The 12,827-nt window shown below is 56.1% G+C and overlaps 1 protein-coding gene across 1 annotated transcript in view; it reads left to right on the top strand.

Annotated features, from left to right (window-relative positions):
- OPRD1 (opioid receptor, delta 1) overlaps positions 1 to 7,061 on the top strand; it is a 17,891-nt gene extending 10,830 nt beyond the window's left edge. Inside the window, exons 2-3 of the mRNA XM_010008556.1 lie at positions 5,351 to 5,747; positions 6,708 to 7,061. Of these exons, the coding sequence (XP_010006858.1) occupies positions 5,351 to 5,747; positions 6,708 to 7,061 (751 nt within the window). The remainder of the gene's footprint in view (positions 1 to 5,350; positions 5,748 to 6,707) is intronic.
- The last annotated feature ends 5,766 nt before the right edge of the window (positions 7,062 to 12,827 follow it).

Genomic DNA, 12,827 nt, shown 5'->3' with positions numbered 1-12,827 from the left:
GGTGGGTGTGCACGGGGGGGGTGGGTGTGCACCAGGTGCACCAGCACCAGGCAGCACAGACACAATTGTACCTGACGGGTGTCACACGTGTGTGAACAGCGTGTGTGTGAGCACACACGTGTGCAGAGCACGCCCAGGTGCGTGTGCACAGAGTGGCAGGGGGGGGGCACAGGAGCTGGGGGGGGTCACCCCGGGCCCCCAGGGCAGGGGGCAGAGCCGGGCGAGGCAAAGAGGCCGTCCCGGTTATTTCCCTCCAACACAAACATCCCACCAGGAAGAGCTGCCCTGATTGTGGGGACACCCCCGGGACCCCCAGACCCCCCCAGCTGGTGGGTTCCCACTGGAACCTGCCCTGCTCCATCACTGGGACCCCAGATGCTGAGAGAACCAATTCCCAGCCCAGCCCCTTCCCAGCTCTGCCACCAGCTCCTGTTCCCCAATTCCCAGCTCTGCCACCAGCTCCTGTTCCCCAATTCCCAGCTCTACCACCAGCTCCTGTTCCAGAATTCCCAGTCCATTCCCAGCTCTACCACCAGCTCCTGTTCCAGAATTCCCAGCTCTACCACCAGCTCCTGTTCCCCAATTCCCAGTCCATTCCCAGCTCTACCACCAGCTCCTGTTCCCAAATTCCCAGTCCATTCCCAGCTCTGCCACCAGCTCCTGTTCCCGAATTCCCAGCTCCCCCACCAGCTCCTGTTCCCCAATCCCAGCCCATTCCCAGCTCCCCCACAGTCGCCTATCCCAGCACTTCCCTAACAAAGCTCCTGAGTTCCCAGTCCCGGCTCCAGTTCCCACAGCTGTTCCCATCTCTGAGGCAGCAGCTGCAGCAGCACAGGCACCCGCTGCCATCCCGGGGGGGCTGCCCCCCAACTTTGGCTCCTTCCAGCATCCTGGGTGTGGACAACAGGTCCTTGGCCAGGGCAGGATCCTCTGCTGGGACTATCCCTGGCTGGGGAAGGGGGGCGGGGGGTTGTTGCCCAGTCTCTGCACCCCAGGACACACAACAGGACCCCCCCTTTTTTTTGGTAGCTGGGGGTGGGTAAGACTCTGTGTCCAGCCCAGAGCTTCTCCCAGGACACGTTTCCTGCCCCTACAAACCAGGTCTGAGGTGCTGGGTGATCTCTGGGTTAGATGGGTTAACGTACCCAACATGGGTCAGTAAAGCCAAAGCCTGCAGAGCTGGCAGTGGGGGGGGTTTGGGAGGGGGGGGGGTCTGGCAGAGCCCTCCGTGGCCCCCAGCCCCACTGGCAGGAGCTGTGCTCACTGTCACATCCCTGCTGGGGACAGGCTGCAGGTCCCACCGTGTCCCTGAGCTCCACAGTGTCCCCTCCCACACCATCTTGGTTGGGGATTCATGGGGTTAAATCCCAATTCCCACCATCCCAGAGCTTCTTGTAACCTCAGCCAGGGCTGAAACTCTGGGCCCCGCTCAGCCCTTGGGGCTTGATTTAAGCAAACCCTTCAAACCCCCCCATTTCTAACCATTCCCACCCCTCCCCACCCACAGTGACGGGCACAGGGCACAGCCTGGGCAGGGGTGAACGTGCTGACTCATGGAGGGGGGCAAGGAAACCAGCCTGAAACGTGCCCACCAGCCCTGTCTGCCCACCCAACAGCCTCACATCTGGCTGCCTGGCACCTTCACATCTGGCTGCCCATCACCCTTGTGTCTGACCACCCATCACCCTCACATCTGGACTTCCATCGTTCTCATATCTGGGCACTCATCACCCCCACATCTGGCTGCCCATCACCCTTGTGTCTGACCACACATCACCCTCACATCTGGCCACCCATCACCATCACATCTGGCCACCCATTCACACATCCCCCCCACATCTGGCTGCCCATCACCCTTGTGTCTGACCACCCATCACCCTCACATCTGGCCACCCATTACCATCACATCTGGCCACACATCACCCCCACATCTGGCTGCCCATCACCCTTGTGTCTGACCACCCACCATCCTCACATCTGGCCGCCCATCACTCTCACATCTGGCTGCCCACCACCCTTGTGTCTGGCCACCCACCACCCTCACATCTGCCTCCCTGCCCTGCTGTGCATTTTACCCACCCAAGGGGTTGGGAAGGGGGGGGGTTGCACTCCCTGCCCCACACCCGGGGGGGCGGTTTGGGGAGGGAGGATTTTCCATAGACTCCAAGCAGCTTTGAAGAACCCAACCCCCCACGAACCCCCCCCCAGAGTGAAGCAGCAAGCCCAGGGTGTCTGTGCAGAGCCACACAGGGTGTCAAGGTGAGGGATGAGGGTTATTAGACCCCCCCCAGCTGGTTCTGCTCTCTCAGCAGAAGGAAGACATTTTAAAGGGAAGGTTTCCATGTACAAACAGCACCTTGCCGTGTTTAATTCCCTCAGTAACCCCAGCCTGACCCCACAGAGCCCATCCCCGTGGTTTCCAGCCTTCCCTCCTCCCTGTTTTCCAACCCACTGACTGATGCTGGAATGAAACACATCCCCCAGGGAATGACCAAGCAGCAGCTCAGAGCCCCAGCACCTGCTTTGGCCCCAGGGCTGAACCCCTCTAGGTTCTCCAGGGGTTCCTGGGCACAGTTGGGTTATTTAGCCTGGGAATTGTTGGGCTCCGTGCTGGGAGAACCTGTGTCCTGGGATGGGAAATGGGATCAGCCCAGGCTTGGACTTGGCTGGTGGGGAGATGCTGGACACTTCCCTTGTGGCCCTGGGGACACTTCAGCCATCCCAGCACCCTGGGACAGCCCTGGCTGCTGCCACCACTGGGTGCTTCCCAAAATACCCCTGGAAGTGATTTGCAGCCAGGAACCTGGGGTTGTGCTTTCCCACAGCCCCACGGAGCCCATCAAACACCCCCCAGGTCCTGCCCAGGGTTTCTTCAGCTTTTTCACCCCCAGGGGTGGCTTTTGGCAGCTCCAGGACCTTGGCAAATCTTTTCTTTCCCTTCTTTCCCAAGTGGTTTGGGGAACTATGGGGACTCTTTGTGGGAATGTAGGATGTGGAGCTACCCTGGACCCTCCAGCCTCATCTCCTCCCCCCTCATCTCATCCCTAAACACCTTCTGGATTGTTTTGGTCAAGTGCAGAACTTCCCAGTCAAGGAACTCAATGAATGGTGGTGGTTTTGGCAGCCCAGGGAGCTCCATCAGTGGCCAGTTCCTGGAGGAGCAACCCCCTCCAGAAGGAGCCAGTTCCTCCTTCCTGGAGCAGCAGCTTCGTTTGCAGCTCTGGAGGGGTCACCACAATGGACACCCCATCCCCTGTGATGGGTTTGACCCTGAGCCTGGTCCTGGAGGGGGATGAATCCTGCCTGAAAACCCCAGCTCTGAGGGACAAATTGAGTCATCCCCATCTCAGTCATCTCCTTCAGCCCACTCACCTTGGTCATCCAAATCACCCCAGTCCCAGGCAGCTCCATCATCTGAGTCACCCCCATCACCCCAGTCACCCCCATCATCCCACTCCTCTCCATCATCCCACTCCTCCCAGTAAACCTCCATCATCCCACTCCTCTCCATCACCCCATTCACCCGCATCACCCCATTCACCCCCATCCCTACTTTGCCCTCTCCACCACAGCCCCATCCTGCCTAGGGAGGAGCTTCCAGCCCCAGCCCTCAAAGACCCCCCTGGTCCCTCCAGTCCCCCCAGTCCTCCCATTCCCCCCCAGCTGTGGCACATCTGGCAGAGAGCTGGGGAAGTGCTGACCCAGCCCAGCACGCCTGGCAGAGCACAACATGAATCACTACTCCCTCTCCCCCCCTCCTTTCCCTTTCATCAAAAAACCAGAACACAAAGAAACACGAACCCACCTGAAATGAGTTTCCAACCAACCCAGACACCCCAGGACCATCACACAAATTCCTCAGGTTCTTCTTGAACCTGGGATGAAAATTTTCCTCAGAGATCCATTCGCTGAAAAGCCTGGAAAAGAAAGAGAAGGGAAAAGGGTTTGTCAAGGGAAAGACCTTTTAATAATAATAACAATAATAATAATGATAGTGATAATAATTATAATAATGATAATAAATGTTGTTATTTAAAAGAATAAAAAAAAAAAACAAACCCAGCTCAAGTGAGATGTTTCCAGCCTTAGGGAAGAGGCTGCCATTTGCAGGCAGGGAGGAGGAGGAGGAAGAAGAGGAGGAGGAAGAGGAGGAGGGGATCTGTTGGAGCTGGGTCCTGGACCCAGCTGCTCTTTTTCTCCCCAGGAGGAATCGTTGCATCCTCCATCTCCCAGCTCTACTGACAGGGTGACCCAGGGTCTCCCCAACCCCTCCCCCCCAGCTCTCCTGACCCTGCTGAGATGGAGAAAAGGAGAAGGGCAGTACCAGGAAGGCAGGAATCTCTTTCCTAGGCCAAGCTGCTCTCCTGGGCTCCAGCCAGGGTGGTAGAGCAACAACCACCTGGGGTGGATCTGCTCAAGCCCCTCATGCAGATTCATTCCACAGATCCCATCACATGATGGGTCCTTCTCTGGTCAGACCCCCCCCTGGAGAGCTGTGTCCAGGTCTGGAGCCCCCAACTCAGGAAGGACATGGAGCTGCTGGAGAGAGTCCAGAGGAGCCACAGAGATGATCCAAGGGCTGGAGCAGCTCTGCTCTGGAGACAGGCTGGGAGAGTTGGGGTGTTCAGCCTGGAGAAGAGAAGGGCCTGGGTGTGACAAGGACCACAGACAACACCAGCCCCCACATGCCCCAGAGCAAGTGTCACCATGTGCCCCAAGCCACCTGCCAATGGCCAAAGGCTCTGGAGCTCCAGCCTGGCTAAGTGGGCAGTTCCTGTGGCCTCATCTTGGGAACAATCAATCCAGTTTCTGCAAGGAAACTCGAGGGGGAAGGCAGGTGGATAATCAAGATTTACTGGGTGGAAAATCAGATCAAGGAGGTTTGGGGAGGGAAAGGAGATTGTGCCACTGATCCAGGGAAATGGAGCAAAGTGAGTTAATCAGAGAAGTGACTTCTCCAAGAACTTGAGGTTTGCTTTGGAGAAAGGCAGTGAATGAGCATCAACCACTGGTCAGGTGAGGGATAATGGAGGGTCCGTGGTTCTGCAGGTGCTTGATAAGGTCCCATGTGTGAGTTCAACCCCCTGCTCAGGCACCAGGACTTCAACTCACAAATACTTGATTCCAACACACTCCCTGGTCCATCCAGAAAGGTGCTGAGCACGTTGGTGCTGCAGAAGGACACGTCACAAGCCTTTGTACCCTTGTCCACCAAGGGTGATGGCACCTTGGGAGCAGCAAGGGGAAACCAGGCTGTGTCTTCTACACAACACACCCCCTGTGCACACTTACTTGGGGATGGTAAGTCACCCTGGCCACCTGCAACTGCTCCTTTCTCTGCCACCCCCAGGTACACCAAGATGAAAACAGCCACCAACATCTACATCTTCAACCTGGCCCTGGCAGACGCCCTGGCCACCAGCACCCTGCCCTTCCAGAGCACCAAGTACCTGATGGAGACCTGGCCCTTTGGGGAGCTGCTCTGCAAAGTTGTCCTCTCCATTGACTACTACAACATGTTCACCAGCATCTTCACCCTGACCATGATGAGCGTGGACCGCTACGTGGCCGTGTGCCACCCGGTCAGGGCCCTGGACTTCCGCACACCAGCCAAGGCCAAGGTCATCAATGTCTGCATCTGGGTGCTCTCCTCCTTCATCGGGGTGCCCATCATGGTCATGGCAGTCACCAAGTCAAAAGGCAAGTGGCTCCTGGGGAAAAGTCCCTCTCCTGTCCCATCTGGTCATGCTTGGGGGTGGCAAAGCCAAACCCACCTGGTCCTGGAGGTGGTTGGAGCTCAGGGGTGGACACCCCTTCCATGGGACCAGGGTCTGCCATGGACAAATGGTCATGGGGTATTTTCCATCTTGGCTGCAGGGGTTGGAAAATGTCCCTGAAATTGTCTTCCCCATCTCCAGGCCAAGTGGTGCCTCTCCCCAGCTCCTGGGGTGCAGATCAGGGGTCTAAAAACACCCCCAATGATCTTGCAAAGTCCCCAGCTGGCCCATCCTAAGATCTCCTCTGTGAGGACACAAGTCCTTGGCTGCTGGGAAAGCTCTGGGCATCTTGAGGAGGTGACAGGTTTAGAATCCCAGAACCCCAGACTGGTTTGGCTTGGGAGGAACCTTAAAAACCATCCAGTCCCAACCCCCTGCATGGGCAGGGACACCTCCCACCAGCCCAGGCTGCTCCAAACCCCATCCAGCCTTGTCTTGAACACCTGTAGTGTTTCAGTGGAAGGTGATACAGGGATGTATCCACCCCTGGGGTTGGGAGGAGACAGCGACAAGATGGCCCGGGAGGTTCTGCAGGGAACAAGTCCCCGGGTCACTGCACCCCCTTGGCACCCCGAGGGCAGGGGGTTGGTGTCACAAAGCTCCTGGGGGATCTTTGCAAAGACCTGGCAGGTGGGCATCCATCTCCATGTGTTTTCAACAACCCTGGACATGCCCCCCCCAATGACCAAGGAGGCCACGTCCCCAGCAGACACCCCACCCCCCCCTCTTTGACCACCCCCCTCTCTGCCTTGGGCACCTATTACTTAAGCTTTCAAGCTGAATTTTTGTCAGTAAGGGCTCAGCAGTAAAGTTTAAATATACTCCATGGTCTGCACTGATTGATTTTATTCTGCCTTTCATTGGAGTGTCTGAAGGAGCCGTGCTAAGTGCACTATGGGCTGCAGAAGCTTCACCTTTAAGGGGCCATAGGACCGGAACCTGCGGCGCATCACGCGCATGGTGCTGGTGGTGGTGGCAGCCTTCATCATCTGCTGGGCCCCCATCCACATCTTCGTCATGGTCTGGACGCTGGTGGACATAGACAAGAAGAACCCCTACGTGGTGGCCGCTCTGCACGTCTGCATCGCCCTGGGCTACACCAACAGCAGCCTCAACCCCGTCCTTTACGCCTTCCTGGATGAGAACTTCAAGAGGTGCTTCCGAGAGTTCTGCCTCCCCTTCCGAGCCCGGGTGGGTCAGACCAGCTTCTCCAGGAGCAGGAACACCGTGAGGGAGCACGTGTCCACCTGCACCCCCTCGGAAACCCGCACCAATCCGGCCTGACTAGAGGGGGGCAGCCCCCAGGGGGGCTGCCAGGGCCATGGGGGGCACCCCCTGCCCTCAGAAGTCACCCAGGTCACCACCACGGAGCTCTAGCAGAGCTGGTGGTTGCTGGAGGACTCCGTTGGGTTTTGTCCAGACTGACCCAAGTCACCAGCAGGTGACTGCAAAGACTTTTTGGACCCTCCAGGGTGGAGGAATTGGGACTCACCCAGCAATGGGGCAGGACCGAGAGGCCACCTGGATGGGGCTGCTCTGCTGCCACCCTCCACCATGTGTGGTGACAAAGCCAAATCGTCTTGGGACACCACGAAAGCCACGACCAGGTGCTTCTCCTCCTGCAAGGTGGCACCACAGCACGAGGAGAAGCCCTCCCATGGCAGAAGAAGACCATGCTGGATGGTGATGCCACATCATGGGGCCTCACTCCACCCCCCTCTGTGTGGGAGAACCAGCTGGGAAGACAACCTTGCTTTGGAGACACTGTTGTCAAAGAGCTCCAGATCCATCATAAAAAATTTGACAGGAGTCCTTCAAAGTGGGACCAGCCCCAGGGGACATCTCTGTCCTGCTGACGTGGTGGCTGCATTATTTAGAAGCTCTGCCTGCAGCCAGGGCAGCCCGAGCCACAGATGTGACACTGACAATAGGGACACGGCCAGGGGATGGGGACACAGCAGCACACGTGTCCCCAGCTCACCCCACCTCCATGTCCCCGTGCCACGTTCCCTCAGCACCCACTGGAGACAGGGAACTGCTCCTCACCCTCCCAAGCCATGAAGCCCATGAGGGATCTCAGGCCAGGAAGGATTTGTGGGGACTGGAGGAGCTTCTCGTGGCACTAACACGATGAGGGAGGACTAAGGAGCCCCTGCCTGGGCTCTCCCAACCCTGCCCAGGAGAAGGCTGAGGAGCAGCAGTGCCCAGCCTGCCCTCAGCAACCCCAAAATGGACAGGATTTGGGGTGGGCTTTTTTTAGAAGATGGGAATTGCTATCACCATGGAGCCCAGGAACCTCTTTCCTGCACCAACCTGCTCTCCTTGTCTCCAGCCAGGGCAGGAGAGCAACAACCATCTGAGATGGAGCTACTTGGTCCCCTCTGTGCTGGGAAAGGACTCACAGAGCAGGAGAGGCTGAGATTTCATTGAATGACAGAATCCCAGACTGGGTTGGATTGGAAGGACCTTAAAGATCATCCAGTCCCACCCCCTGCATGGGCAGGGACACCTCCCACCAGCCCAGGTTGCTCCAAGCCCCATCCAACCTGCCCTTCAACACTGCCAGGGATGGGGCAGCCACAGCTTCCCTGGGCAACCTGGGCCAGGCTCTCACCACCCTCACACCCAACAATTCCCTCCTCATGTCCAACCTCAACCTCATCCAGTTCAAAGCCACCACCCCTTGTCCCCTCACCCCCTGCCCTGATAAACCCCCTGATTTGCTGGTTTCCCACTCAGCATCCCCCAGATGGAGCAGCCAACCCTCTGAAGGAGGGGCCAAGCTCCAAGGCAGGACATCTTATGGTCCAGAGAACGTCCAGACCACATCATCTGCTGCTGAACAAGAACTGACAGGTCCTCCCACCCTTCTGCTCCCCACATCCCCCCTCCAGCCCCCCCCCAGCTGTGAGCAGCATCCCAGAGCCACCACTTTTCCCTTCTTCTCACCTTCCAGCTGCTGCAGCTGCAGCCAGGAGGTCAAACAGGCTGAGGGGGAGGAGGAGGCTGGGAGGAAGCTCTAATAGCATTTTATGGACAAATTGCTGCAGCTGGAGGAAGCAGGCGGGTGCACCTGGGGTGGCTGCAGAGTCTGGGTTGTGTCTCTGGTTTTTCCAGTTGCATTAATTTAGCTTAATGAAGGTCGTTAACTCCTGCTTCCCAGCCCAACCTTCCTCAGCAGCCCGTGGAAGCTGCAGCTGCCCTGTTAGGAAGACAGAGCTGAGGAGGGAACCAAACCCAGTTTCTCTTGCAAAGGAACCAAAAGGGGTGAAATGGATCTCAAATCCAAGCACCCGAGTCCTGCTCTGCACCCTGTCCCCTCCCCCTGAGCAAAAGCCTCTGGCTCAGGGTTGTGTCAGCCTGGACATCCCTCCAGGACTCCCCAGGATCCCTTTCCAGGCAGGGATGGAGTCCTGGACCTCTGGCAGAGCCACACTTGGTCTCTTCATCCTCTGCCACCACAAACCTGGCTGTTCATGGAGTGTTGGGTGGGAGCAGGATCAGGCCCAGGGCAGGAATTGGGGGTCCCAGGGTCCCACAGGGCTGAGCTTCAGCTCCAGAAGGAGTTGCAGAACATCTTTCAGCTCCACCTCCTGGGGGCAAAGCCTTCAGTGTTCTGTGGTGGGAAAGGCTCTTGGTTTGGAGCTGGTTCATGGTGAGGTTCTGGTAGGGGTGGGATGTCCAGGGGTGGGATGTCATGGAATCATAGAATCCTTTTGGTTGGAAAAGACCTTCAAGATCATCAACTCCAACCATTAACCCAGCACTGCCAAGTCCACCACTAACCCCAGCCCCAGCAGGGGTGGGATGTCCCACCCTGTGGCCCAGGACATCTTGGAATTTCACACCAGGCTTCACCATGAAGCTGAATTCCAGGTGAATATCTCAATTTGGGGGGGTAACCCCAAAAATATGATGCCCCCAAATCATCGACCTCTTTAACCCACCTCAGCCAGTGCCTCAGTGTCCCTGAGAAACACCAACCCTGTGCCTGGGGCTGGGAAGGCACCAAGGGAAGTGACACTTCCAACCACGGGTGCTAAGACCACCCTGAAGAAATGGGGGGACACAGGGAAGGTGAACCCCATCACCCATGGTTGGGACACTTTTGTCCCTTGGAGGACACACCATCATGTTGGGGGTCACCAAGCTGGGGGGGCTGTGGGTTGTCTTGAGGCTCTGTGGGTGGTTCAGCCACCCCCCCTAAAAAGATCCATCACCCCAAATTCCCATCCCCTCAGGGCCTTAGATCCAGTTCCCACATTCCCAGCCTGCTGGGAAACACCTGCAACAGCCTTAACGTGAGTGAAAAGGCTTCCAAGAATGATTTAGGAAATGCTACCAGGTTTGGGGAGCCCAGGACACGGTGAGGAGAGGAGCTTTTCCTTGGCTTGGCTCCTGCTGAGTAGCACTAACAAATGGAATATTCCTGGGAAAATAAAAAAGGGGGGACACACTGATGGGACACACCAGAGCCCTGGTCGTGCCAGGGACCTGGAGCATCCCTCACCTCCAGCAGCTTCCCAGGGGCTGCTTCAGCTTCTCCCAACAGCACCCAACTTCAAACCAGCTCCTCCATGAGGCTGGGAATTGGGGGTTGAATCCTAATCCAGAGAAACAGCCCATGGAGCTTCAATCCACCAGCTGGGATGGTGGGGGAACACCCTCTGTACACTTAATATAAGTATCTAGATGTCTGTGTCTGTAGCTTGTGACATTAAAGTGGCCCCAGGTCACCCCATCCCACCTTGGCAGGTCCCTGCTCCTGTGGGTGACAGAGCTGAGGACCCTGCCCCAATCCAGAGGGTCCTCAGCACCAACCAGCACCTCACCAAGTGTTTCAACCAAGCTTCCCAGCTCCAGCCCTCATCCCTGTGGGCTTTGGATGGTGTTTCTGCCCAGGAACCAAGCTCTCCAGACCATGAAATCAAAACCAGGAAGGGCCAGGCAGCAGTTTCCAGTTGACTCTCCAGCACTTTGGGGGGGGGAGGGATTTTGGGATTGATGGGAAAGGAACCTTCTTGAATTTAAAGCTTTAAAAACTGGGAAAAATCCACCTTCATGAAACCCTAAATCCTTTTAGCTGAGGTTATTTTGCAAGCCCTGGAAACCAAAAGCCTCACTGGTGGCATCCCCAGTGTCCCCTCTGCTCCTGGACATCAAGTCTCCTTTTCAGAGCCCAGAAGCTCAAACTCAGGCCCAAATTATATTTGTAATTTAAATGCAAATGAGAATTTAGTGCAAATGTGAAGGGAAAAAGGTGTTGGAGCTTGTAACTCTGCTCCTGCTTTGGGAGAATCTGGATTTTAGGGTGTTTAGCACTTGGGTTTGTGAAGTGTTTGGTGAGTTCCTGTGAAGAGCAGGATGTGAAAAGCAGATTTCCAGCTGGGAGGTGGTTCCTACAGGGGGAATCACTGCTCCAAGATCCCTTCTCCAATATCCAGCACCCTTGGAAAATGGAACCAAGCACCAAATGCAGCCATTTCACAGCCCAGTGAAACCAGTAGCCTCCTGGGCTGGCACACGGGACCTGCCCCACACCCACCAGCTCCTTCCAGGGACCATCCTTGCAGAAAACAGCCTTTAAAAGAAAATAAAATGAATCCACCAAATACTGAGCTCTCCTTTATCCTTCCACGTGTGATGAATTATGGAGCTGCTGGTTCCTTTGTCTGCACCCCAGGTTCAGGCTGACTTTGTAATTGCATCATTAGCATATGGAAATGAGCCAAGCTGGGGAGGACACAAATCTCCCACCACCTGGAGCAGCCTGGGTTGGATTCAGGTTCTCAGCCCTGATGAGACACTTCTTGACTTGCAATTCATCATTTAAAAGGAGATAAAACCCACTATGAATAATTACTGGGGCTTTTTTTGCCTTTTTTTTTTTTCTTTCCTCTTTCATACTTAAATGTTCTGCTCAACTTGTGCTGATTTATTCCCTGTGGAAGAGGGACTGGGAGGAACAAGCAGAGCCTGGGGGTGGTTGGTGTCTCCTTCCCTGCCAGGCTCCCCATTCCCCAGGGATCTCCTGAGCCAGGGGACAAGTTTTCTCTATTTTTGGCCTGTTAAAGGAGACAAACCAGGATTTTAGCAGGTTTGGGAGGGGGCAGAAAGCTCCACACATCACCCTTGCAACCCATTTCCCACCCCCGGGAGACCCAACACGTTCTTCTACCAGAAGCCCATTTTGCAACACCAGTTAAGACTGGGATACACTGGCCAGGCCTTAATGACAAGACTCAGGGAGGTCAGACTGGACCAAACTCTCTCCTAGGCTCACAAGCCCCATCATTAATCAGCAGGCTGATTAATTAGTTGTCACCCAAAGAAACCACGTGGCCCTGCCAGCAGTGACTTGGCCATAACTAAAGCTCATTTCCTCCTGGAGGCAGGAAAAGGAGGCCAAGAAATCAACTCAGTCTCCCCCAAACCCTCTTGAAGTCACAGTTTTCCCTTGGCAGACCCTGCAGGAGGCAGGGTTTTTTTCATCCAAAAAAGCAATATATTAAAAACCATGGCAAAAAGCCCCTCAACCCAAACCAGCCATCACTGAAACAACACCCCAAGTGCTTTTCTTCCAGAAACAAAAGAGCCTCACACCACCAGAGCTCCTCCTCCAGGGATGCTCAAAGCCCCATATCCCACGTTCCCATCTACTGTCTGTAAGATAAAAAGCCTTTTAGATACTTGGAAGAGCAGCAGATGAGCTGGAGTGTGGGATTGGAGCCACCCACCAGGAATTCCCCCACTGGCAAGGAGAAAAGGTCCAGCTGTGCCAAGGGTGGAAAACCTGCCTTGTGCACCAGGGTTGGACTCTGGCACAGTCAAAGGTTCCCCCCCCCAAACCCTCCAAATTAGATTAGGCATGAGGAGGAAATTGTTGGGTGTGAGGGTGGGGAGAGCCTGGCCCAGGTTGCCCAGGGAAGCTGTGGCTGCCCCATCCCTGGCAGTGTTGAAGGGCAGGTTGGATGGGGCTTGGAGCAACCTGGGCTGGTGGGAGGTGTCCCTGCCCATGCAGGGGGTGGGACTGGATGATCTTTAAGGTCC

This window comes from Chaetura pelagica, unplaced genomic scaffold (genome assembly GCF_000747805.2).
Source record: "Chaetura pelagica isolate M959 unplaced genomic scaffold, ChaPel_1.0 scaffold592, whole genome shotgun sequence".
Taxonomy (NCBI): Eukaryota; Metazoa; Chordata; class Aves; order Apodiformes; family Apodidae; genus Chaetura; species Chaetura pelagica.
The sequence above is the reverse complement of the archived record's forward strand: the minus strand, read 5'-3'. Positions and strand labels throughout refer to the sequence as shown.